The 26,961-nt window shown below is 48.3% G+C and overlaps 2 protein-coding genes across 3 annotated transcripts in view; one reads left to right on the top strand and one right to left on the bottom strand.

The window, feature by feature from the left end:
- ATP12A (ATPase H+/K+ transporting non-gastric alpha2 subunit) overlaps nucleotides 1–18,095 on the bottom strand; it is a 54,214-nt gene extending 36,119 nt beyond the window's left edge. Inside the window, exon 1 of the mRNA XM_054292858.1 lies at nucleotides 17,844–18,095. Within this exon, the coding sequence (XP_054148833.1) occupies nucleotides 17,844–18,095 (252 nt within the window). The remainder of the gene's footprint in view (nucleotides 1–17,843) is intronic.
- SCN3B (sodium voltage-gated channel beta subunit 3) lies at nucleotides 17,980–26,883 on the top strand. 2 transcript variants are annotated; one of them, XM_054292946.1, is made up of 6 exons: nucleotides 17,980–18,271; nucleotides 19,678–19,841; nucleotides 21,789–22,014; nucleotides 24,016–24,154; nucleotides 25,205–25,301; nucleotides 26,291–26,883. In XM_054292946.1, the coding sequence occupies exons 1-5, from the start codon at nucleotides 18,217–18,219 to the stop codon at nucleotides 25,266–25,268; spliced, it is 648 nt and encodes a 215-aa protein (XP_054148921.1). In that variant the 5' UTR covers nucleotides 17,980–18,216; the 3' UTR covers nucleotides 25,269–25,301; nucleotides 26,291–26,883. The 2 variants fall into 2 exon arrangements, with proteins under 2 accessions (XP_054148921.1, XP_054148920.1); XM_054292945.1 differs by having other exon boundaries at nucleotides 17,981–18,271; nucleotides 26,351–26,883.
- The last annotated feature ends 78 nt before the right edge of the window (nucleotides 26,884–26,961 follow it).

Below are 26,961 nucleotides of genomic sequence, written 5' to 3'. Positions count from 1 at the left end.
GCTGGTCACTCTGCTTTGCTGCAGGAATACTTGCAGTTAATGCTGGCTTTTACTGGAAGAGGATCTGGCAAATCCCATCAAGTTTTGCTCCAAGAGTCAAATATTTCGAGTTTATCTGGGGTGAGATGATTTGTGGAAGAGCTAAGGATGAATGAAAGGCTCCCTGTGTGTCACCAAATCCGAAGTTTTGTGATGAGTAAGTGGCTCTGCTGGGAGCTGCGAGCCAAAATAGAATCCCAGGCTGGTTTGGGATGAAAGGGACTTTAAAAATAATCTCATCCCACCCCCTTCCACTATCCCAGGCTGCTCCAGCCTGGCCTTGGACGCTTCCAGGGATGGGGCAGCCACACCACCCTCACAGGGAGGAATTTCTTCTGAATATCCAATCTAAATCTGCTCTCTTTTGCCAAGAGGGAAAACAAACAGAGTCCTTTTGGTGCTGGGTCTGACCTGAGTGGTTCCCAGTGTGCAGGAGGCTGTTCCTCCCCTGGGATAAATGCCCCATGGCTTTGGAGGTGGAAGAGAGGAGTCAAAAGAGAAGCAAATTACAGGAGATGCTCTGAGCTTAATAAGGTGAAGGACTCTGAGGTGCAAAAGATATTTATGTTCTTGATATTTATTTATGGCTTTGGGAGTGGAAGAGAGGAGTCAAAAGAGAAGCAAATTACAGGAGATGCTCTGAGCTTAATAAGGTGAAGGACTGTGAGGTGCAAAAGATGTTTATGTTCTTGATAACATTCGGAAAATAGGGAAAAAGCAGAGGGTTACTGAGTTATCCTGTCAAATGAGCTTTGTGGTGTTTCCTTGCTGCTTTGCAGCCTGCCCTGCAAAGCTCCATGCAGCATCAGGGTCCAACCTGGATGAATTTTGGGTGCCAATTTGGATGATTATTGAGAGGCTCTGCCTGCAGACCCTTCCCAGGGCAGTGTGAGGGTTCTGGGGGTTACAGGGCAGGGATGGAGCTGCAGCTGTTTGGGGTTATTCAGTCACAGGGCAGGGATGGAGCTGCAGCTGTTTGGGGTTATTCAGTCACAGGGCAGGGATGGAGCTGCAGTTCTTTGGGAATCTGGATCCCAGGGTCCCAGCAGCCGTGCTGGGGTTAATCAGCCCCGCTGCCTCCCGGCAGTAATTGGTGTTTGCACAGCACTCTGCAAATATGAAAGCAGTGCTGAAATGCAAATGAGAAATGGGCAGGCTCCCAGGCTGCCTCTGGAGCCTGCCCTCTCTGCTAATGAGACAGGCTGGCATTTGGGGTGAGTGGAAAATGCGGGGTTGGATCAAATGTGTGACAGCAGGGTCTGTATGGATGGGCTCATCCCTTCAAAAGCAGCTGAGCTCCCAAAACTCCCAAAACTCATCCCCTCAAAGGCAGCTGAGCTCAGAAAGCTCTGAGGGGAGGAACGTGCAGCACTCTGGGATCCTGATTCACAGAGTGCCCTAAAAGCCATGCAAACAGTGGTTAATTCATGTGAGCTCTTGTGCCACGAGGTTTTTGTTTTTTCACCCTTGGTGCCGACATCCATTTAATTTTGGGGACGTGCACAGCTCAGTCACTGACCCAGGGATTTATTGGACATGAACCATGAGCTTCTCAGCAATAATAAACTCCATTTTTAGCTCCTTAGGATTGTTTGAAACTGCACAAGGAGTGCAGTGGGATGACTAAAAAAGATCCAAAATGTGTATATTATTATTATTATTATTATTATTATTATTATTATTATTATTCCTTTCTCCTATGAAAACTGTAATCACAGCAAATTCAAATTTGCTTAATTCCTGTGAGCTCTTGTGCCACGAGGGTTGCAGTGTTTGAGTTTTCACCCTTGTTGCTGACATCCATTTAATTTTGGGGACATGCACAGCTCAGTCACTGACCCAGGGATTTATTGGACATGAACCATGCATGAACTCAGCAATAATAAACTCCATCCTTAGCTCCTTGGGATTGTTTGAAATTGCAGAGCAACACAGAGAGTGCAAGAGGATGACTAAAAAAGATCCAAAATTTGTATATTATTATCATTATTCCTCTCTCCTATGAAAACTGTAATCACAGCAAATTCAAATACATGAGGTAGTGTTCTCTTCCTTGGAAAAGAAGTCAGATACTTTCATATTTCATGTGCACACAATAATATTTTCAATTTAGCTGTTGCAGAACCCTGAAAATTTACCCTGCTTGGCACTGGCTTCCCAACATGTAGGAGTTGAGGCTGCTGCATCATTTGGAAGCAGATTACTCTTTAACACAATGTATTTTAAGATTAATAATTTCAGAAGTTTCTGGGCATCCATTCAAGAGAACAGCTCCTTGGAACAATGTCTGGTTTTGTTAGGTTATTGCACAAAATCAGCATTGCATTCAGATATTGCTGTCTCTCAGAATCACCCTGAAGGATTTTATTCAGCTCCTGAAGTGATACTACAAAATGAGCATAATTTCACCATGTGAAACCAACCAGCAGAAAGGAGGAATTATATGCAAAGCTAGCAGGAAACAAAGGCTGGAACATGGTGGTAAAATAACTTTGAAAAAGTTCAGAAAAGGAAAATTGCATCATAAAGAAAATCGGGCTTAATAAATTACCCGTCCTGTGGGAATTGTCTTGTACTCTGAGAAGTAATTCTGGGTATTTCTTCTCATCAGGATGATGAATGGGCTGGCTCTGCCTGAGGGAGCGTGTTCAAGCACAAGGTAAGCACTAAAGATGAAAGCTCTGTGTTTCTGCAGCTGCCCTGTGTGAAATTGGCTTCTCTGAGGATGAAGCAGAAATCAGGGTGGTTCCAAAGGAAGCTAGGCCAGTGAAATACAGCAGCTTCATTTTGTTCCATCAGAGAGAGAGATTATCCCTGGAGAAGTCCCTGCCTTGTGCCAAACCATCTCAGCTACCTCAGGCCCTTGATTGTGGGTTCAAATTGGGATCCAGGAGCTCTCCAGAACTGCCAGCAGCAGCCTTTGGGTCCACATAAAACCCCCAGCCACGGAGAAGGAGCTGCACATCAGTTCCTGGACACCCTTTTTAATTTTATTTTATTTTTTATTTTTGATTGCTGAGTCCCTTTCCTGCAGCACCAAGTGGCTCTGGAAGATCTGTCAGGCCCAGGGCTCTGGATGAGCAGGTGATTTACACCTGCCTGCCTTCCTCTGGGAGTGACTCACAGGCTGGACAGTTTCAGCCCAGTTTCTATTTTAAGTTGCTCCACCTTGCTGGTTCCTCCTGAGAGGGGCTGGATCTCGTAGCTGATATCACTGACATCTCCAGCGATAATCTGTGCCTGTCAGCAGGGTAAAAACCCCAAACCTGGGCTGCAGCAAATGGAAAAAGGCTGAGAAGGGCCCAGTTCCTGGGGGACAGTGACTCCATTTCTCCAATTCCCATCTTTTTTAGGGGTGTTCTCATGCTGCACTCGTGATTTAATGTCCCCTTTTCAATTTTAAAGAGTTAAAATGTTTCAGTTTTAATTAGATTCTTATGACTTTTCAGCTGGAAGAGGAATCACATGCACATACTGTGACCCTACAAATGCTGCTGTGGGTTCAGAGATAAATTTGCAGCCACAGCAAGCCTGAATATGGATTTAATTTTGTGCATTTTGCCTGGATTTTTGCACTGGCACTGGGTGTGCTGTGCAGGAGAGGGAGCTTTCACTTGTGGATGTCACATCCCTGGTTGTGATGGATTCCTTTGGTTTTGTGAGTGTGTGGGGTTTGTTGCATTACAGAGCTTGTTTGGGGAGATAATCCACTTATCAGGCCAAGAACACCTTCTCTCCCTAGCAGACAACAAATTAGTTCTTCCCTTTTTTGAGGGAGATAAAAAGGGATATCCCAACCCAGGGGAGCAGGGCCATGGCATGGGGCTGGCAGGATCAGAAACAAAAAGAGAGGAAGGAAAAAGAAAAACACATTTGTTGAAGAATGGCTGCAAAATCTGAGTGATTTACTGCAGCAACTCATTCATCAGGGGAATTTGGCCTTGCCTCACTCTAATCTAAATTGAATCTAATTTAGATTCCAAGCAAGGGATGGGAATCCTTTCATGAACCAAAACAAGCCTTGCCACCTCCTACCTATTCATTACTCATTCCTTAATTTGTTTGGGTTTGTTATGTAGGACACTCAGGAAGAATAGCTTAAAGCTGTGAGTGCTGCTGGATCTGGTGCTATAATCTCGCTTTGCTGCACATGGGGTTGGTTTTTGGTGCAGTTTTGATGCAGGGTTGGTTCCATACCCCTGCCTGGGGCCCCCAGGAAGTGGGGTGTGAAAATCTTCCTTTTTTCCCGAGTGCTGAACTGCATGGGAGAGAGCATTGCAGCCTGGGGCTTGAACAATTTCTGGTTTTTCATTAAAATCCAGCTCTGCTCATGCAGAACCATCCAGCAGAGCCATCAGGCAGAGCCTTCCTGGAAGGAGGGGCTGGAGGATGGCTCTCCCCACCTTTGGGGTGTCCTGCCTTGTGACCTACTTTCAGCTCTTGCTTTATAAGTCAATAAACACAAATCTTGGCCTCCCAGTCTGTGCATGTCTGGGAATGGCCTCATCCCTTCCTCGGGGCCTGCCAGGGCTGCCAGCACCTGCACTGGGGCTCAGGGCAGGGAACAATCCTCATTCAGGACTCTTACTGCTTAAAATATATGCCTCAGTTTGTTCTGAGCCTTTTTTTCTGGGGAGATATGAGATTTAGGCATTTTTCGGTATTGATCCCAACAGCTTCTGCAACCTGGAGCAAGTGAGGCCTGCCTTGGAGCAGACCATGGTGCTGCCTCCTAATTTTTGAATTCCATCCTTGATTCTTTGCTTCTCTGTGTCTTCCCTCCCTCCTTCCTGGAAATTCATCTCAGTTCTGAGGTGTTTGTCCCCCTGGGAATGCTCAGCTGCCTGCAGGGATCTCTGTGGCCCTGTGGGGACGTGCTCCATGGTCTGGTCACTGTCTGGGTGCCATAAATCCTGTCACACCCACAGACATCATTCCCATCAGACTAATTTGTCGGCTGCTGACTCCGGGCAGAACCTTGGGTTGTGCAGGTTGTTAAACCCCAAGGATAAAGGTGTGGATTGCAAATTCAAGACTTGGGGAAAACCCTGCCTGCAAGCAGTGAGGGAGGAATGGGAGTGGGAAAAACGAGCAACACAACAGGCGTGTGAGAGTGGCTTGGATTTGGGGGTATCTGGAGAAGCTGCTGGGAAAAAAAAAGCAAATTATCAATTTCCCTGCAGAAACTGAGGGGAAATGTTGATCATCCCCACTGAAAATGTTGAACATCTTCCCATTTGCTGGGAAAAAAAGCAAATTATCAATTTCCCTGAGAGAAAATATTGAACACCCCCACTGGAGCAGGTTGTGTGTGTGCAGCCCTGGCCGGCAGTGGGGTTTGTGCCATCTCTGTGCCCTCTTCCAGAGCTGTTTGCCAGCTCCCTCCTCACAGACAGCCTTCCCAGAGAGGCAGATGGGTGATGCAGCCCTGGCAGCTGGTGATGGAGCAGGATTGTGGGATTGCTGCTTCCTCCCCACTTCCTCCAGCTCCCAAACAAGAACCTCCAGCACGTGTGAGCAAAGCTGGTTTGACCTCATTAGAGGCAACCAAACACCTCCTGTCCCAAAAAGCTTTTCTTGTTGCCCAGGTGATGTTGGGTTCTGCTGTTCCAGCCTCCAGGCACTTCTCCTGAGCAGGAGTTCTGTCTTCTCCCACAGCCTGCTTTAGTCACGTCTCTCCCTCCTGTTTTTCCCTTCTGGAGTTTCCTCCCAGCTATTGGACTTAGTTTGGCACATTCAATCTGGTGGCACTGTGGTTTGGAGCTGAAAGGAATTTGCATTTTGGTTTTCAGGGAAATTTTTCAGGCATGCAGAGCAACCCCATGAAATATGAGTTGGTGGAATCGAAACTGAATTATGTTTTTAATAATTACATTGAAGAGATCAGCATAAATTATTAATTTTTTTAAGAAGGTGGTTTTAATTAGCTCTAAAGCAGCTGGAGATAAGGAATTGTGAGCTAGCAATGTTATCCTGCATTTCCATGGTTCAATGTGAGATCTGCTGGGCCAGGCAGGGCTGGGGTTTGGGTTGGACCCTTCCAAGTGAGCTGAGCTCTGTTTTTATTTCTGGGACAGAGTTTCCATGGGATCAGGAAATGCTGCCAGAGTGGGCACATCCCTTTGGTGGCAATGTCAATACTTGGAGCAAAACCAGGACAGGACAAGGAAGCAGCTCCTGAGGCAGCATTTTGGCTTTGAGACTGAAATAACCCACAGGAGGATCTATATTCTGCTGGAAATGCTCCTGGCTGCTGTAGGTCTTCCTGAAAAACCTCAGGCTGTGCTTGGAATCCTGCCATGGATTCCCAGATTTACTGAAAAACCTCAGCCTGTGTTTGGAATTGTGCCATCAATTCCCAGATTTCTCTGAAAAACCTCAGCCTGTCATAGCAATCATGCCATGGATTCCCAGATATCCTGAAAATCCTCATCCTGTCATTGGAATCATGCCATGGATTCCCAGATTTCCCTGAAAAACCTCAGCCTGTGTTTGGAGTCCTGCCATGGATTCCCAGATTTGGGGTCATTCTTGCCCCATTCCATGCTGAGTCTGAGTCATGGGGGATCTTTCAAGCTGCCTGATGAGTATTTTTTTTTTTTGAGTTTTTTTTTGCTGGAAAGCACTAAATTAGCAGGTCATGGAGCCAGTTTATGGAGAATTGTAGCTATTTGCATATTTAATAACTTGCAGATCATGAAATGCAGGTGATTTGATGCCTCAAGAAGGAAAAATGCTTGGGAAGAGGACAAAAAATCCAATGAAACATGCTGCCAAAGGGAAGCTGATTTCAGTGCTGGAACCCAGTGGGTCAAAGGCTCTCTGAAGTTAAAAACTCAAAAGTTTTCAGGGCTCTAAAGCACTGGAATGCTCCCTGCTCTGTGCTGGCTCCTGTCTGCCCCAGGAGGGTGTCATGAGGTGGGGAAGAGCCCATAAAGCTCTGCCTAGAAAGGGAAATGAGGTGAGGAGGTTTTGCTGAGCAAGAGGAAGGAGGGAAGGAGAAGCACTGGCATTGCCAAAGCAGCCCTGGCGTGCTCATGGGGCAGCAATGAAGGAATGGGGGTCACTGTGGGGGCGGAGGCGCCATAAACTGGTCATTGCAGCAGGAAACGGGAAGTGCAGGGCCCTCACCCCTGGGTTTAATGTGTGGCCTTGAGCAAATCACCTCACCTGGATTTACCCCTGCTCCTGGCAGGGAGGGTTTGACACCCTGTGGGTTCAGGAGATCAAGGATTTTATTGTTTTATGGATGGATGTGCACCCAGTGCCCACAGAAGCCAGAAGGAGGTGCAGCACTGACCCTCCCTGTCTGCATTGTCTTCATTGCTCAAATTCAATATTTATAGACCCCAGAGTAGCTGGGAAAGGAAAATCATCCTTAATACTCTTAATTCTTAATACTCTTTATTCCAGCTGAGGAGCTCTCTGGCGTTTTAGAGGAAGCACATTCCTCTGTAAATTGAGATGAGCTTCCAGCTTTTCTGGAGGATGTGTGAAGTTTTATTGCTGCTGCCTCATCCAGAAATGTCTCCATCCTTGTGCCTTCAGAGCGTGCACTAATGTGCTTTATTGCCTGAGCTCTCAGACAAACAGAAATATTTATTTGTGAGCTGCTGGCCTGAGGTGCTGGGAAAGGGTGGTGATGCCTGTGGTGCGGAAGAAAATAAAGCTTTTTTTAGAACACCTCGTTTCTTGGAAAGTGATGTGTCCATTCCTGGTCTGATTTGCATCAGGATGGGAGGGAGGAGGAAGAAGAAGGGTTTTTGTGCAGGGGCAGGGAGTTGCCCTGTGTGGTGGAGCAGATGGACAAGGTTTCATGCAGGAGATGAGAACCTGATCCTTGCCAGACAAACAGATCTCGCTCAGAGCAGCTGGCTGAGCACTCCTCTTTGGGCTCTCTTTATGGTTCATTGCTTGCCTCTTTTCGGAATGAAATTCCTGGCATAAAGCTGATGTATTTTATGGAAAAAGGAGGTTTTTTTCTCTCCCTTCCAAAGGCTTTGCTCAAACACATTTGTGACAAGAAGTGACACCCCCCTGCCTCAGACATCTTTTATGAAAAATCATTTCCTTAGGATTTTTCCTCCTGAGAAGCTGAGAGGCCTCAGGAACAAAATGCAAACAATGGTTATCTGCTGCTGTGGAATGCAACAGGTGCATCTGGGATTGGTCTCATGTGGTTGTTTCTAATTAATCACCAATCACAGTCAGCTGGCTTGGACAGAGAGCCCCGAGCCACAAACCTTTGTTATCATTCTTTCCTATTCTATTCCTAGCCAGCCTTCTGATGAAACTTTTTCTCTATTTTTTAGTATAGTTTTAATGTAATATATCATAAAATAATAAATCAGCCTTCTGAAACACAGAGTCAGATCCTCATCTCTTCCCTCATCCTCAGACTCCTGTGAACACCGTCACGCCACACCCCTGAGGGTTCTGAGCTCTGCCTCCCTGTGCAGAAAAGCCTGATAACATAAAATATTATTTTATATTTTATGGGGTTTTCCAATGAAAACTGTTCTTCCAGCCACTTTTGTAATGGAGGATTGTTCGCACAGAGTGAAGAAAGGTGAATTAGGTGCTGTGGATGGGCTGTGAGCATCCTGAGTGCAGGAATTCAATAACTCCTGTCCTGCTGCGGAGAAGAGTTTTACAGCAACTTCTGTGAGCCAGAGAGGAGTTTGTCAAGAGGATACACATTTACTCCTGAAAGAATTTCCTACCAAGGTCATTGATATAGAAACCAAGAAAGAAAGAACGATAAATAAGAAAAACCTGAACTTAAAAAGTCTGTCTATTCCATAAGCACTTTGTCTTTCCTGACCAATGAGTAAACTGAAGAATTTTTTAAGAATGTATAAAAAGCATCCATGCTGTAATAAAAACAGGTTTGAAACCTTCTGAAAATGGAGTGCAGCTTTGTGTTGTCCCCATCTCAACTGTGGCACTGCTGGGCTGTGTGTGTAGTGCCATTGGAATGGGAATGGCTGTGCTTAGTGGGTCACACCAGTGATCTTTCACCTCCTTCTCATGATCTTTCACCTCCTTCTCCCGGGTTTTTGTGGCCCAGGATGCTCCCAAGTCACCCACTTTGATATAAAAGCTTTTATCAGCGTGAAGAGATTTCATTGTGCTCTGACACCATCAGTGTGGCTCTCTACAGAAATAAGGAAATAGGGAAATAATTTGAATAAAACAAATAAGGAAGAAAAAGGGATTAGAGCCCAAATGGTTTCCATTTTGATAATTCACAGAATGAAAGAATCACTAGGTTGGAAGAGACCTTTAAGATTCAATTGTATGCATTAGAATAAAGAAAATAGGAAAGGAGCAGATAAAATTTCACTGTTCATTCAGGACAGCAAAAACAAAACCTTTTTTTTTTCCCATTAGTAGGAATTTTTGCTCTTAACAAAATCCTTCTGGGAGCATGGTGCTGATATTCTGCATTTCTCTGTGTGTGTGAGGGTGATCAGGACTGACCCTCCCAGCGTCCCTTTATCCTGGAGCACCTCCAGCTCCAGAAGGAAACTCTGTTTTTCCAAAGTCCCACCCAAAAAGGCATTTTTGGTGTTGTTAATTTTGGGGCAAGGCAGGCCATCACAGCACCATTAGGGCCAGGAATGCTCCTGGATCCCTTAATTCATCCCCCACACATTGCTGGCACCAATTCTTAGTCCTGGCCTAAAGAGCAGCTGGAGCTGCTGCCCTGGTTCCAGCTGCCCTTGAGGCAGCAGCCTCGGTTGTAAGAGCCTAAATGAGAGATGCAGGACTCCAGGGCTCTCCAAAATGCAGTTTATTGCATCCAAAATGCAGTTTATTCCATCCAAAATGCAGTTTATTCCATCCAAGAGGTTACAGCAGTCCAGGGTTGTGGGTGACAGAGCTGTGCCCACAGCTGTCAGCTCCAGCTGCAGGCAGGCCTGGAGACCCCTTGGTTTTGGTTACAATGCGTTATATACTTTTCTTTTGGTCACAATGCATTATTTACTTTTCTTTGGTTACAATGCATTATATACTTTTCTTTGCTGAGCATCTTAATACAGCAGAACCAATCTATACCTTAACTATTATCTATAGCCTGTCATAACTACTGTCATTACAATATTCATGTTGCTGTTCTCCAGTCACTAAAAGTTAGTACATTACAGTTTAAGCTGGAAGTTGTTTTTCAGTTTTCTTGCAGTGGAAAATTCTGAGACCTTTTTTCTACTTGCAGCTTTGCTGCCTTGTTTGCCTGTGCTCTCTTTCTGCTTGGTAAAAACATCTTCTTGTTTGGGGTGGGTTTATCCTTTGCTCTAAGCCATAAAATCCCCTTCTAACTAACACACCCTTTGCCTCCTTGGTTATCCAACGAGACTGGCTCAGCAATTCTTTTCTTCTATATCAAAACTTGCTTCTATCTCTATTCCTTCTTCAGATTCTACATTTAAAAATCTTTCTGCTAAGCATCTGTGAGACTTTCTGTGTCAAACTTTCATCCTTCCCAACACTCGGTGACCTGCAGAGAATTCCCTGTGAGCTGCCTCTGCTCTGGGGATGCTCTGCTGGAGGATTTGAGTTATTCCTGAGCAAACCGTTCCTGCAGGAGGCAGAGGAGGAGCCAGGAGCGAGGCAAACACGTGGAGAGGGGCAGGGCTGGTGTTGGATGCCAGGGTTCAGCTGGAGAGCAATTTCTGCATCCCTCCTGCTTTTATTGTGCCGTGGAAATGCAATCCTGGAGGTTGCTCAGAGATGATGATGATGATGATGATGATGATGATGATGATGCATCACTCAAGCCCTTTATGGCCACATGCTCTCAGGATGTGTCAGAGCTGCTCTGTTGAAGACATTTCTCAGCTTTGCTAAGCCAAGAACTCAAATCTTTGGCCTGAAAGGGGAAAATTTGCATTTACTCGCCACATATTAATTACTGCAGCTGATTAGGTGGCATGTGACACTTTAATGTAGATTTGCATCCCAAATTTGGTTGTTTAAAAAAAATTGATGTATTTCTGTAGCATTTCACAGCAGGTGTGATGCAGACACCTCAGCTGCTTGTAGATAAACTGAAGAGAGTTTTCCTAGAGAAGTGATTTCCAGCTGAGGCTCTCACTCACTAAATCCTGGATTTAGAAAGGCTGTGGTGAGCATTTAGCCGGGGGTTTATGAAGGTTTTGTGGGCGCTGGGACTCTCTGAGGTGAATAATGAGCCCAAAACCCGCGGGAGGAGGCAGGGACAGCCCGGGCTGGGTCCGGCCCCGGGGGCACAGCGCTATCTGCCGGGAATGGGGAGCGCTGCTGCAGCATCGCACACCGCCGGGTCGGGTCCTCTTCTGACCCAGACATGGGGCAGTGAGAGATTTCTAAATAAAAATTTTAAATTTTTTATTCTATTTTCAGTGTCATGGGAAAGGTGAGGCAATACAGATGTTATAATTCACTCCATCGCAATCAGAAACCAACTGTTTTCTAATTACAATATACAATAATGTATGATGCTCTCCAGTATCACATACTGCCATATTAGGTCCTTTTCTGACCCAGACATGGGCCAATTGAGAGATATTTAAATTTAAAGAGATTATAAAAAAAATTAAATTTTTTTATTCCATTTTCAGTGTCATCGTAAGGGTGAGACAATACAGAAGTTATAATTCACTCCATCACAATCAGAAAGCAAATATTTCCAATATTTCCAAATCAACTAATTATAATATATAATATTTTATTTTAATTACACTATAAGTGTTTCTTGGCCTATCAGCTTTTTGCTACACTATTCTGTAAATGCCTTAAAGCCAATCTTCTAAAATTGCCCCTTGTGGGACTTACTACAGTACATCTTTTATTCTACAGTACCTATTCCATCCTATTCCATTCCCTTCTATTCTATTCTATTCTATTCTATTCTATTCTATTCTATTCTATTCTATTCTATTCTATTCCATCCTATTTCGTTCCCTTCTATTCCATTCCATCCTATTCCATTCCATTCCATTCCATTCCATTCCATTCCATTCCATTCCATTCCATTCCAATACATCTTCTGCATAGTTCTATTTCTCTAAAGTATCCAGTCTTATTTGCAAGGCCACCCTTTGAAACTTTTTTTCTATCTCCATTTCTCTCGCAACAATCTTGTGGAAACCACTAAAATAAACAAGCTGTGGCAGAACACCCAGCCAGGAGGAGGTGCCTGCTTGGACATTGAAGTGCCAGCAAGGAATCCCCTTTGGATAATTGGTGTTTTGGAGAAAGAAAATGAGGTTTTACAGATTCAAAGCTTTGAGTATGACCAGGGAGATGCTCTTCACTGGCACAAAACAAAAGACCTTTCAATTCTGTTGTATTTAAGCTGGAAAGCTGTTTCCTCCTTCCTCCTCCTTTCTCCTCCTTCCTTCTCCTTCTCTTCTCCCTTTATTACAAATGTGTTTGTTATTTTAGGTGAAAGAGGCTGACTGTGTGCTACAAAAAGGACAAAGCTGGGAACCCCCAGATGGAAAATACAGCCAAAATCCCCAAAAGTTTCTGTTTCACAATGGGGAACTTGATTGTGCCAAGCAATAATGGACATCAGACCAAAAATCTCCATTGCAAAGTCTCCTGGTGGTTTAAGGGATGAGGGGATGATTTATGTCCATGTTTTCTGACAGCTGGGAGCAGATTCAGCTTTATTTCCTTTATTCATTTTTAAGGAAAAAGCAGCAGCCAAGGTAAGAGAGCAACATTTGCTGAACAAGCTTTCCTCCACAAAAAACACAGTCCTCACCCGGAGCTGAAATAATTGATGCACTTGTGTGTTTTACAAGCAGTGAGAATCCCCAAATTAAATGAGCAGATGGCAATGAATATGTGTGGCAACCTGACACACTAATGGGTTTCATCCAGGGCTGAGGAGAGGCCTAAAAGCAAACCTGAAAGTGCCACCTTATTAGGCTGGGATGGCTGGAGCAGCACACACAGAGCCTTCCCTCTGTGCCTGATTTTCTTGGCATCCACTCCCAGAAATCGATGCCCAAAAGCACCTGGAGCCACACCAGGACTTTGAATTTCCAGGATGTATACAGTCACACCCCTCTAAATATAGCCTGGGTTAAAGGTCTGGGGTGGGGGTAAAAAAAAATTAAATTGTTGATTGAATTGCTGACCACAACGTGCCAGGAAGGTGCAGGAATGTGCTCTGTGCTTGTGGACACAGAGAGGGGAATTTTCAGCCTTTAGAATGTGGCTGCTGCTCCAGGGAATCCCTGACCCTGCCAGGGCGCTGTGCATGCGCAGCTCTACCTGGGTGAGGCTGCTCCTCGTTTCAGAAAGCATTTCCCTGGCTCTGGAATGCTCTGGGAATGCCCTGGGAATGTCCTGGGAATGCTCTGGGAATGCTCTCAGGCAGGCCAGCCACTTCTGTGTCACAGAGCTCGCTGAAATCCTGCCCCTCTGGCTGTGAGTCCTGCTGGAAAAGCAGCCCCAGAGCCAAGGATAAATAGAGGAGGCTGAGGAGGGGAGGATGGCAAAGGAGCTGTGACTTGTGGGCCCTGGGGGGAAGCAGGGAGAGCAGTAAATCAAGCACAAGCTCGATCTGTGTCTCACAGAGAGAGGTCCTGCAGGGTGTGTGTGACAGAAATCACAGATTTGCTCGGGATGGAGCAGAGCTTTGGGGAATTGTGGGGGTGTTCACGCTCTGTTACACTCCATGGGGAGGTAGATTGGCAAAAAAACCCCAAAAAACAGTACAATGCTGGTTTTTTTCCCACCTCTGCCAAGGTTGAGATCGAAGTGTTGGAAATGGAATTTCATGTCCAGACTGAGATGTTTATTATTTCTTTTCTATATCACAGTCTTACAAGTCCTGATTTCTACAGCATTCTCCCAACAGGCTGCAAAATGGCTCACTATCTTTCTCTACAAGGCCTTTTAAGGCCAAACTATCCAATTAAGAAATGGCACCTAAATTATTTTCCCTTTTAACCCAAAGCTCTCAGCATCCAGGGTTCCAATGAACAACACAAATGCAGGTGTGATTTCTGTGTGGAGAGAGCAGGTTGGGCAGCTGAGGCACTCTGGGGACCTGCAAATAAAGGCATTAATGAGGATCTAATGGGAAGGGACTGGGTGCAGCTGGAAACTGCGGATCAATCCTCGGCATCAGCTGGGGATGCAGGCACAGAGGTGTGTGAAGAGCAAAGCTGGAGCTGCCTCCAGTTTAGAACATTCAGAGGATCCAGGTGCTGGCAGGAACACGGGGAGCTCATTTTAAACCTCGAGTGTGAACAGAGAAAACTGAATGAGCCTTTCTAACCCCCCCCAGGCACCCTGTGGAAGCAACAGAGAGAGAGCAGCCCTGCCTTGCTGGGATTTGTGCAGCAGGGATGTTGGAGTGCGTGGGAAGGGCGCCTACATCCATTACATCCAACATCTCCAAATTGACATTCATTATCCTGCAGGCTCCTCTGCACAGCGCTGCTCTTCCATCCTGGCTGGGTGAGGAGCACAAAGGGGTGCTTTTTCCCCAGTTTGGGCCTCGGGGGTGGCAGGGCTGGCTGTGGGAGCCCTGCAGGGCTCTGGGAGCAGCTGATGGCATGCTGGCTCTGCTGTGTGCCCCAGGCTGGTGTGCTGGGGATGGCAGAGCAGCCCAGACACGCAGGGCTCGTTCCCACTGCCCTGTCCCAGCCGCAGGGACCACGACAGTGAGGGATCAGTGGGGGCAGGGTGCTGGAATTATTTTTATCTCCTCGCCTTGTTGTGCCTGTGCACAAGTGCCAGCCTTTTCAGCCTTTTCCTTTTTTTTTCTCTCTTTTTTTTTTTTCCTCCTGTGAAGCATTAACTGGGTGGGTTGCCATAGCAACCCCTGCATGATAAGTTGGGCTGCTTCTTGCAGAGATTCCTCCCTCGACAGTCGAGATTTCTCTCTCTCTGAGCGTTGCATCCCCTTCTCCATGTGCCCTGGAGTGGCAGTGCCCTCTGTGGTGCCCCAAAGGCCACCCCTGACCCCCAGGGATGGAGACAGGGCAGGAAGGAGCAGCTTGTGCATCATCCTGGTGTGGGAAAGGGTTGGGAGGATCTCTGCTCTCCATCCCTTGTGCAGGGCTCAAAATTGAAACAGCTTTGAGTGTGAAATCCTGATTATTTACAAGTTTTCCTGAAGAGGGCAGGGAGGTGTTTGCTGCCTGTCCCAAGCAGGCACAGGGTGGCACTGGAGTGGTTCCAGATTGTAGGAAGAGTGAAATGATCTTATGCTTTCATTCAGAGAGAACCCAGAGAGGTTTGCTTTGAACACAAAACCAGCACAGCTTGTGGCAGGTTAAGAATCAGGGTGGATTTATTGCAAATTACCTTGGGTCTTGTCTGTGGTAGGTTTGAGGTGAAGAATAAACTTCTCCAGAGCTGGGGAAGAGGGTGTGACCTCCCTGACCTGTGACTTTTCATCTCAAAATCCACCCAAATCCAAGGCCAGTTTCACCAGAGGTTTTCCCCACCTCAGGGCCCCATTTCCCTCCTTTAAATAGCAGCTACAAGGCTGGTCTGGAATGGAGTCATTGGGGTTGGTACATGAGTGATTCTGAGGGAAAGCTCATTACTTTTTCAGGATGTTTGTTTGCCAATATCATTGGATTGTTTGGCAGGCAGGCTCTGGGGTTAGAGGAGAAAAGGTTTCTGCCTCTACCTGAGGAGCAGCAGGGGCTGGGGGTCAGTCAGAGGCTCTGACTGAGTCAGTGTGGTCGAGCTGCTGCTTCCTCTTAATCCTCTTGGCCCCTGAGTCTCCTCCCTGGCAGGATTGTCTGTAATAGATGTAATTAGAGCGGCAGCAGCACAAACAGTGCAGCCCTGCTGATCCCTGCTCTGCACCCTGCCAGGGCACCTGGGGCCTGGGAATAGCTCTCATTTCCATGGAGCTCTGTGGAACAGGTGGCTGCCAGAGGACAGACAGAGCCAGGGATGTTCTCCAGCAGCTCCTGGGGCTATAAAAAACCCGTCCCCATCACTCATCTGCTGTGCATGGCATGGATTGTTCCAGAAGGGGTAGGAGCAAGTCCTTGTGGCTCAACCTGCCCTTCCCTTTGTGCTGTTGTGGTGATAACAGGGGGAAATGGGACAAAGGAAATGGCTCAGTGTCCTTCATGCAGCTCTGGGTATCATGTTTGCTGTGATACCTTAAAATCAGATTTTAGGGTTAAAATCAGATTTTAAGGTCTCTATATCCATGATGGATGATTTCTAAGGGGGGGATGGAATGCTGGCATCAGCACCCTGCAAGCTGTAGGTCTCCCTGGCCACACCTGGTACATTAAATAGATTTATTTTCTTCTGGTGGGCTGCTGAAAGAGTGCACAGGAGCCCAAAGAAGCCTGAGAACAGAGGGGACAGTGAGAACAACCTGACAGCCAGCATGTGGCTTTGGCCAGCACCTGCTGGGATACCTCAGGCTGCAAAGATTTGGGGAATCCCATCGGGTGTGGGCCGGAGCAGGGCACAGCAACCTCTGCAGGCAGCAGGAGCAGCAGGAGGGTGTCCCTGGCTGGGAATTGCTCAGAGCAGCCACTGGAGCCTCTCTGGGCAGGGTGACGTGCAGGCAGCTGCTCTGCGTGGCCGCTGGCAGATGATGAAGGCAGCCTGCTGACACAAACACAATTAGGTGATGTCTAGGAAAAGCCTTGGCTTTGTTCTGTGCCTGCTTCGCTCCAGCAGTGCAGGGAGCTGATCTCACGTGTGTGCCCCACACCAGTGGGGTGTGCCCAGCTGAGAGCCCCAGCACAGCTGGAGCTGATGTTTCTGCTGCCTGCAAACACCTCTGGGTGGCTCTGGCCACCTGCACGCTGAGTTTTGGCACTGCCAGCCACTCCTGTGCCATCCTCAGGTTTAACTCGATCAGTTGTGCTGTGTGTGGAGCTGCAGGTGCTTTAAAAGGAGCACATGCAACAAAAGCTTCATTTCCTCCTCTCTGTGTCCACTGTGACCTTCAAAGCTGGAGCAGCCCTCCAGGGCATGGTGGCCCCTGTCCAAGGAGAGAAAGCCCAGCCTGCTGCTGGCATTAAATTCCCTGGAATCAGGCAGGAACATGAGGCAAGAGGATTTCCCAGTATTTCCCACTGTGACCTTCAGAGCCGTGCAAATGTTAGTATTAAACTTATTAGCAGCAGAGGCCTTTCTGTGACCCCGCAGGGATAACTCCCCCCATTCCCCCCCACCCCCTGGCTTTTTTTGGAGGCAGGACAGTGATGCTGATCTGTAGAGACGGGGCGAGGAGCGAGGGGTACAAATGGAAAGAGGGGAAATTCAGATTTTGGGAAGAAATGCTTTGCTGTGGCACGGTGACAGGGCAGCCAGGGAGGTCGTGGACGTGCTCGAAGGTTGGACGTGGCTTGGTGGGAGTTGTCCCCACACATGGCAGGGGGTGGGACTGAGCTTTAAGCTCCATTCCAACGCCTCAACACTCCGTGCTGATGTGATATCCTCTGTGCGATGCCTCCAGCCGAGCTGGGCGCTGCGACCACCGGAGCCCGGGGCTGCCTGCGCTGAGCCGGGAGGGGCCGGGGGAGGCGGCCGCGCATGTGCCGGCCGTGCCCCCCGCCCGGGCTGCTCCAGCATCCTCGGCATCCTCCCAGGCATCCTCCCAGGCATCCTCCCAAGCATCCTCCCCGCCGGGCGCTGCGCTCCGCAGCCCGCGCAACAAAAGCGCCGCGGCCGCGCCCCGCGGAGCCGCTCCCGGCGCGGGGCACCTGCTGCTGCCGCTGCTGCTGCTGCTGCTGCTGCTGATGATGATAATGGTGATGATGATGGTGATGATGATGGTGATGATCCAACCCTGCTGCTGCTGATCTAACGGTGCTCCCGCTCCGCTCCGCCCGCGCCCTGCGCAGCGCCGGCCGCGCCCGCGGAGCCGCGGAGCTGTCCGGACTCAGGTTCCGTGCAAGCCCCGGTATCGGGCTCCGGGCTCGGGCTCCGTGCAGGCTCCGGGCTCTGTCCGTGGTGCTGCCGCCCCCGCGGCCGAGCGCATCCCCCGGACCGCGCCCGCCCGGCCGCTCCCCGCCCGGCATCCTGTTGCGCCGGGAGCGCGGCGAGCGGAGGAAGAGCATCCGAGAGCATCAGAGAGCAGCATCCGAGAGCATCCGAGAGCATCTGAGAGCATCTGAGAGCATCCAAGAGCATCCGAGAGGATCCTACCGAGGAGCCTGAGCGCCGGCCCCGCTCCGAACAATGGCTGCGCTGCCGCGGCTGCTCTGCTCGGCCGCGCTCGCCCTGCTGCTCTGGGGTAGGTGATGCCGCTCCCTCTCCCACCCAGCGCCGCTGGAAAGAAGGGAGGATGCTCGCTCCGAGCCTGCCCTCCGAGTGCGGCTTTTGTTGTGGGGAGAAGGGAATTAGGCTCGTGGGGAGTTGGTGTGGGTGTGAGGGAGTGAAAACACCTCCGTGCCGAGCACAAGGCATGTGCCGGTCCCTCGCTGTTTGCTGTCGGTCTGGGGTTTGCAGCGCGATTTGACATCGGGTTGCCTCGGGGAGGGTGTGCAGCCCATTAAGAGGTGCTTTAGTGCCGTTTCCCGTGCAGTCTGTGTAAACTGGAGTTAATCAATCGATTGCAGCTGCAGTTTGATTCCTGCCGCGAGAAGGGGTTGGGTGGTTTTGTCACATTCGATGTGCGTGTGCCTTCAGCCCTGTGTGTGGGTGCCTGTCGGTGTGCACAGATCTCGTTTCTCAGAGCAAAGCAGGATCCAGGAGCTTTTCCTTATTTCTCCCTGGAAGATTTCTCCCTGCTGCTGTGCGTGGAGCTGGTAGTAGGGGGAATTGGAACCAGGCTGCTTCCAGGAATAGTCCCGGGATAGATAATATGTTGCTTGAGAGAGTGGGTTAATGGTGCCTCAGAGACTGGGGAGGAGGGAGCAGCCAGCAAAGTCAGCGTCTGGGCTCTGGAGACAGCCTTGGACAGACAGAGCCCGGGATTGTTTAGCCCGGGGGACAAATGTCAGCAGGGATTTGGTCGGAGATGTGGTGCTGAAACGATCCCTTCCTGCTCCAGCGTGTGGCTTCACATGCAACCATTTCTGTCCTCTTTGCAAGAGCAGCATTCGAGAGTTGCCAGCCTTAGCACAGCTCTGATTGGAAGCGTTTTGAGCAGGAATGCCTGGGAAATCAATAACTCCTCCTGCTGCCAAATTCACTCCTGTCCAAGCCCCTTGGTTCCCAGTGGTGCCCATGAACAGGAAGGGTGCTGGACCCTCCCAGTTTTGCTGAATTAAAGCATCCAGACCTCCCAACTTAGCACAAAGAGAGAGCTGTTCCTCCACTCTGGAATTCTGGGCTTCCCCTCATCCCAGGCTGTAATTGCTGCTCTAACAGGGGCATGCCCAGCACGCATGGGAGGCAATGAACAATGCCTTTAAAGTGGCATTAATTACCAGGGAAAGATGAAAGTTGTGGCAAAGCAGATGCTGGAGAGGTGAATCTGTGTGAAGTGATCACTCTCTGTTAATTATTATGAATTATTGATATCTCAGGAGAAGGAAGCTTGGTAAAATTTAACATTTGAGACTTAATCTGTTATCAGACAGCTCTAGTAATAAATCAAGCCATTTTCCATTAGGGACATTAATGCCAAGATGTGAATAACTGATGCTTCTCTAATTCTGTCCTAACGCCTCTTCCTCTGCTGCTCCTCTCCCCCAGCTGGATTTTGCTCCTCGGTGTGTGTGGAAGTCCCATCTGAGACAGAGGCTGTCCAAGGGACGGACATGAAGCTGCTCTGCATCTCCTGCATGAAGAGGGAAGAGGTGACAGCCAGCACGGTGGTGGAATGGTACTACAGGCCCAACGGGGGGAAGGATGAGCCTGTATGTGTGACTGGAGTCCTTTCTCTTTCTTTCCTTGCTTATCCCATTTCCACACCTGGGCACAGCACGGACTCCTGGCAGGAAAAGCTGCAATCAGTTGTTGAGGTCAAATATTTGGGTTGTAGATTAATCAGTGCCAATTTCCAGTCCCATTCCCTCAATACCTCAAGCCCAGTATGTGAGGATGTCAAATATGACTGACCCTTGGTACCCTTGTCTGAATCAGTTCTGAATCTCAAAGCTGTTCTTTTGGAGGTGAAATTAATAAAAATACATCTGCAGGGCAGGATTTACTTATTTTTTGCCTCAGAGAAAGCAGTGTTATCCCAACTGTGGGAGGATCTCTGGGAGCTGCTTTGTATCCCTGTCAGGAAAAGGTAAAATTGATTTTCAGAGTGAATCAAAATGGAAATTGGACAGATGAGGAGCAGCTGGAATTCAAGAGAGAATGGTGAAATGGAGAACTAGATAAAGGCTGAGTGCACATTTCTTTCTAGCTATTTTATCTGGGTCTGAAGCATTAAATCAGCAGCTGTGATTGAGCAGGATTACAATATTCTCCTTCTGTCTGAGAACTAAAGGGACCAGGCTAAGGAATGAGGTGGGAATTCACTCCCAGTGCCCCAGGGGATCCATTTGCCAGTGGCAACCCAAAGAACACCAACCACAGGTCATGGTGGGACTGTGGTCAGCCAGAATGTCACACTGCCATTTTGGTCCTGCAGCACTTCCATCTCAGCCGGATACCCCAGGGCTTCCAAAAAAGAGCTGTTGGTGTTCACTGTGGGTGCTCTGTGGTTCTTTCCTCACGGGATCTGACATGCAGTGACTCTCAGGCACATTGCTGGGCATGAAGAATCCCAGTGTTCTGTCCCATTGCTGATTTTTTTTGTCCACATGCATCTGTGTTCTGCTGTGCCTTCGTTTTTCTCCCTCTCTGGTGGGATATTGGATTCCTGATCACTCGTTTTCCTGTCTTTTGTAAAGTCACCTGATACTTTGAGGCAAAGGATGATGGAATATGAATAGCTGCTGTTACCAAGGGAGCTCAGCACATCCCTGAGTGCAGCTAGAGGGGGATGCTGCCCCTGGCTCATGGCATGGTGCTGTCCAAGGCAGAGATGAACCAGCACAGTCCTTTCTATTTCCTCACAGATATATATATATATTCCTCACAGATCTATATATCTCTTATATTTATTTCCTTACAGATCTATCTATATTTACATATATATTCCTCACAGATCCATCTATCTATCTATCTATCTATCTATCTATCTATCTATCTATCTATCTATCCTCCTCACAGATCTATCTATATTTATACATATATATTTTTTCCTCACAGATCTATTTATCTATATCTTCAATATATATTCCTCACACATCTATATATCTATATATGTACCTCACAGATCTATATATCTCTTTATATTTATTTCCACACAGATCTATCTATATATATATTCTTCAAAAATCTATATATCCATTTATATTTATTCCCTCACAGATCTATCTATATTTATACATATGTATATTTTTTCCTCACAGATCTATTTATCTATATATATATTCCTCACACATCTGTATATCTATATATGTATTCCTCACACATCTATATATCTCTTTATATTTATTCCCTCACGGATCTATCTATATTTATATGGATATATTCCTCAAAAATCTATATATCCATTTATATTTATTTCCTCACAAATCTATCTATATTTATACATATATATTTTTTCCTCACAGATCTATTTATATATATATATTCCTCACACATCTGTATATCTATATATATTCCTCACAGGTATGTCTATATTTTTATCTGTATATTCCTCAAAGATCTATATATCCATTTATTTCCTCACAGATCTATCTATATTTATATATATATATACTCCTCACTGACCTATATATTCCTTTATATTTATTCCCTCACAGATCTACGAGTACAGGAAAACCAACCACGAGTTCCCGAGCCGCTTCAGCGGGCGGATCCAGTGGAACGGGAGCAAAGACATGCAGGACGTGTCCATCACCGTGGTGAACGTCACCCTCAACGACTCGGGCATCTACACCTGCAACATCACCCGCGAGTTCGAGTTCGAGATCCACCGGCCGCTCTTCCAGAGCTCCAGGGTCATCCACCTCACCGTGGTGGAGGAGGGTAGGAAGGTGTTTTGTGCTGTCAATGGTCAAGGGTGATCTATTCACCATGGTGGAGGAGGATAGGAGGCTGTTTTGTGCTCTTACTGACCAAGGTGATCCACCTCACCATGGTGGAGGAGGGTAGGAAGGTGTTTTGTGCTCTTACTGGTCAAGGGTGATCTACTCACCATGGTGGAAGAGGGTAGGAGGGTGTTTTGTGTTGTTCCTGGTCAGGGTGACCCACCTCACCATGGTGGAGGAGGGTAGGAAGGTGTTTTGTGCTCTCACTAACCAAGGTGACCCACCTCACCGTGGTGCAGGAGGGTAGGAGGGTGTTTTGTGCTCTTCTTGACCAAGGTGATCCACCTCACCGTAGTGGAGGAGGGAAGGAAGATGTTTTGTGCTCTTACTGGTCAAGGGTGATCTACTCACCATGGTGGAGGAGGGTAGAAGGCTGCTTTGTGCTCTCACTGACCAAGGTGATCCACTCACCGTGGTGTAAGAGGGCATTTTGTGCTCTTACTGACCAAGGTGACCCACCTCACAATGGTGGAAGAGGGTAGGAGGCTGTTTTGTGCTGTCCCTGGTCAGGGTGATCCACCTCACCGTGGTGGAGAAGGATAGGAGGGCGTTTTATGTTTTGTTCTCCCCTGGCCAAGATGATCTATTGGAATAATTACCAATATTGTAGACAGAACTTGCCTGAGCTTGTCTGGCCCTGCTGCTGAACCAAATAGTGGCACAGTTTTCACCCCAGAGACACTTTGGGCCGGCTGGGTGTGTGGTGTTTCACCCCACAGACACTTTGGGCTGGCTGGGTGCTGCACTGGGCCCGTGGGGACAAGTCCAGGCCTGCAGGAGCTCTGGTGGTGCTGGGATGGAGCTTCCCCCATAACAGGGGCTGCTCCTCAGGTTTCCCTCTGGCAGAGAAGCTTTAAGGGGATGGTGAAGGAAAGGAGTCGGTTCTGATGGAGGGTTTGGATCCAGAGCTTTATTCTGGCCCACAGGCCTCTGAATGCAGCAACTCGTCCAACAGAACTCCCTGAACTGTGTGGTTGCTGTTCCTGGCCAGGGTGATCCAGCTCACCATGGTTGAGGAGGGTAGGAAGGTGTTTTGTGCTCTCAGTGGCCAGGATGACCCACCTCACCGTGGTGGACGAGGGTAGGAGGGTGTTTTGTGCTGTCACTGGCCGTGGGTGTTGTCACCATGGTGGATAGTTTGTCACTGCGCCGCAGGAGAGGACTCTGAGTTTGGCATTGACAAACGCAGCTCAGGAGGAAAACCTGTGGCTTGTGTGATGGCTGGAGGCTGTTTGTGGGCACAGGCTGGTTGTGTGTAAGCATGGGAAGGCACGGTGGGCCTGGCACAGTGGGCACAGCTGGGCAGGCTCCAGCAGAGGTTTCCAGCTCCTCCGGTGGTGGCTCTGGATGTTACAGCAATGCCTTTCCCAGGGAGCCGCAGAGATTCCTTGCTGCCGCCCCCTCCCTCCTGGAACAACGACTGCTTCTCCATTTTGATGCCAGTCTCCTCCTCCTTCCCTCTGTGGTGCTCCTGAGTCTCTCTGCTCCTCTGGGTGTTGCTGGGTTCGGTGCTGCGTGTTACAGACAGCACAGGGGGTTCTGCTGCTCTCTTCAGAGAGGGCCGGGAGCTTTCAGCCCTTTTGTCTGCCCTTTCCCTCCCTCTCCCCCTGAAGCTCCTCGGTGTTTTGATCCTTTACAAATCACTGGTGACACAACAGAGCTGAGTAACACCAGTGAGGAACAGAGCGTGAGGATGAGATAGGTGAGCAATCCCTGAGGATGAGATAGGTGAGCAATCCCTGAGGATGTGAGGGTGGCACAGGCAGGGCTGTGCATGTTGGATCCCTCTGCCATCCCTGCCTCTTGCCGGTCCCTCCCTTTTGCCCCCTCACAGCACCTGGAGATTCTGGCAAGGAGGGTTAGGAAGGATGACACAAGGGTGGGAAGTGTCCATGGAGCTGCATGGAAACGATCAGGGGTTATTTCATTTTATTCACAGCTGGAGAAGATTTCACCTCTGTCATCTCAGAAATCATGATGTATATTCTGCTGGTGTTCCTCACGCTGTGGCTGCTGATTGAGATGATCTATTGCTACAGGAAGGTGTCCAAGGCAGAGGAGGCTGCCCAGGAAAACGCGTAAGTGTGGAACCCCTGGAGGTGAGATCAGCTCAGCAGGAGCTCCTCACACGTCCCAGAGCTCTCAGATGTGCATAGACCGGTGCTAGCACAGGACAATCAGGTCTAAAATTGGTGATTTTTTCTTCCTGATGATTGAATAAATTGTGTAATACTAATTCCTTCTGCCTCACCTCCTCTACTGTAAAACCCCAAGGAGCTGGTTCTGTACCAGCAGGAACCTGGGCCTATAGTGTGTCCACAACATGGGACAGACCCTGTGTAGTTTGCCAGAAATCCTCAATAAGGTCTGTGGCAATATGACATGAAATGAATGACGCTTGCACTCTGAGATGTCCAAGGCAAAAAAAGGGATAGTTTATTTGCAATATTTATAGAATTCCAAAAGTGACCATGGATTAGAGGATGAAATTGCCCCCTCTCCAACCACACTGGTCAAACAAGCAGTCAATCAGTTCTCTCCTCCTCCAGAAAGGAATGCAAAGCAATCATTTACATAAAAAGTGTGTGAGAAACTCCATTACAAAAATGTAAACATCAGAAGGCTTAGAAGAACTTAGAAGAACTTTAGGAGAACAGGGCAACAAAGGTCAATGAAGTGAGCAGTGATTCAAACATGCTGGAAGGCTGCAGGAAGATGAACTTTGCTGTGGCATGGGCTGGTTGGTGTTTGCTCTGCCCAAAGCCCTTGCAGTGTTTAGGAGCACCAGCACTGTGCCCCTTGCACCACACACCAGGCAGGGAGTGAGCACTATTCCAGGTTTGGGCCATGTGGAGATGCTCTCCTGGAAGGTCTGGTCTCATCCTGCCCCATTCCCATCTTTCCACACACTTGGCTGGGATTGGAGCACTCTTTGTACCAAGGAAGGCTGGCTGTGTAGGATTTTGGAGCAGGGAAGTGTTTGCTCCTGCCTGTGCCCAGGAGTTTCCCTCTGTGAGCATCCACAGATGATGTTGTTACCTCAGAGATGCTTCCAGGCATTCAGCAAAGGTGAGTTTACCCAAGCTGGCCTTTACACTGTGTGCTTTCCTCCTTCCCCCCAACTACAGGACAGACTACCTTGCAATTCCATCGGAAAACAAGGAGAACTGTGCTGTGCCTGTGGAGGAGTAGCAGAGGGGAGGCAGCGCAGTGAGCGGCACCAAGGTGGGTCATGGACAAGCGGTCACTCCTTGTGTCTGTCCACCCCTCAGCTTCCTTGTGGTGGGGCTGGAGGCTCCTGGAGCGTGGCTGTGCTCCCCTGGAGCCTCCCCAGAAACCTCAGAAGCCACACAGGTGTCTTTAGGTGTGCTTGTATTGCTTGAAACACAAACCAACACGGGCCACGATGTATTTATGCCTCCTTTACCTGTTGCTGTGGAGTTGGGAATCTTCACTTCACTTTCCCCTGCACAAGGGCAGCTGTAAGGGCTCTGTCTCCAAAGAAAACACATTCTCGGAAGGAATTTTGTTGGGATCTCTAGCTGGTCAGAGTGACCCCGAGAAGAGTTCAAAAGTCTCTTTTCCCAGCCAGGCGCTTGAAGAAGGAGTCAGGGCTCTTCATTTCTCAGTCTCAAAGTTGTTTATTTTGTCTTATCTATGAAAAATTTTCTCCTGCCCTGCCGAGGTCCATCCAGCAGGACAGTTCCAGGCACTCTGCCTGCCCCCAGGGCAGTGTTATGTCTTTATACTAAAAACTACATGTACAATATTTACAATTGCTTCCCAATCCCTATCACCTATGTTAGACAGTGAGCTTCTACTCTAAACCAATCCCAAAGTGCCACCATCACAGCAGAAGATGTAGGCCAAGAAGAAGAAGGAGAAAGGCTGGAAAAACCCAGTTCCCTCCATCTTGCCTCCTGAGCTCCCATACCAAAAACCCCAAAAAATCGATTTTTCACCCCATGATAACTTCACTAATATTCTACCTAAACTGTTGTGGCTTGCTGATCTTCCTACAAGGTTGGTAACTTGCTCCATGGGCCATAATCAAACCCCCCCCAGGTGTTCTGGGCTCTGTGCCAGGGTCTCTGAGCCCCCTGGCAGGGTCTGGGCTGCTCAGGACAGACAGAGGGATGTGCTGGGTCCTGACAGAGTTTGTGTGCTACAGATTAAAATCTGGATCTTTTACCCTCTCGTTCACCTCTGGTCAGCTCCTGTGCGAACTCCACCCTCACCCCTGTGAGCTCCAAGAGGAATTGTCTCCCTTGCAGGGGCTCTGAAGACAGAAGGACCACGCCACACCAGCCAGCTTTGAGGGGAGCTCTGCGCTGTCAAAGGAGGAGCAGGGGGAAGTGTAAATTCTCTCCCATTTGGACTCTGTACAGCCTTGACTTTGGTCCTGTGACCCACCCGAGCTGCCAGCCCGGTGCTGAAGGACTCCTCTGTGGAAGCATGCTGAGCAAAAGGGTGTGGGCAGCACGGCTCCTCCCCGGCTCTCAGTCCCACCATCACCTCAATGGCTTTGTAAATGTCACCTGTCAGTCCTTAGCTGCTCTCACCACCACCTTTATTTGCTAAATGTGCTACTTCTCCACTGCAGAGGTTAAGGGTATGTATGGCACGCTGCTCTGAGCTGCAGGAGTGTGAACAAGGACCTCTTAGGGGGTTATTCCACCACATACTGTGGCCCAAGCGGTTTTCTTGGTGTTAAAACAGGGAGAATTTAATTAATTAATGAAGTCACTCTGAATTTTAGGCTGTCCATGCACAAGCAGAGTAGGGTGAGGACTGTAATGCACTAAAATTAGAAATTTAGTACAGTAGGAAGGACAGGTCTCTTGTCATGTTCACACTTTGGAGGAAATTGAGAATACAGACCATG

The sequence above is a fragment of the Melozone crissalis genome, unplaced genomic scaffold (assembly GCF_028551555.1).
Source record: "Melozone crissalis strain CALT ecotype California unplaced genomic scaffold, PUWL_Pcris_2 ptg000120l_1, whole genome shotgun sequence".
NCBI lineage: Eukaryota > Metazoa > Chordata > Aves > Passeriformes > Passerellidae > Melozone > Melozone crissalis.
The sequence above is the reverse complement of the archived record's forward strand: the minus strand, read 5'-3'. Positions and strand labels throughout refer to the sequence as shown.

Coding starts and splice junctions, on each gene's coding strand:
- SCN3B (XM_054292946.1), top strand. CDS start 18,217: ATGGCTGCGCTGCCGCGGCTGCTCTGCTCGGCCGCGCTCGCCCTGCTG. Junction 19,842..21,788: donor ACGGGGGGAAGGATGAGCCT/GTATGTGTGACT, acceptor ATTCCCTCACAG/ATCTACGAGTACAGGAAAAC. Junction 24,155..25,204: donor GAGGCTGCCCAGGAAAACGC/GTAAGTGTGGAA, acceptor CCCCAACTACAG/GACAGACTACCTTGCAATTC.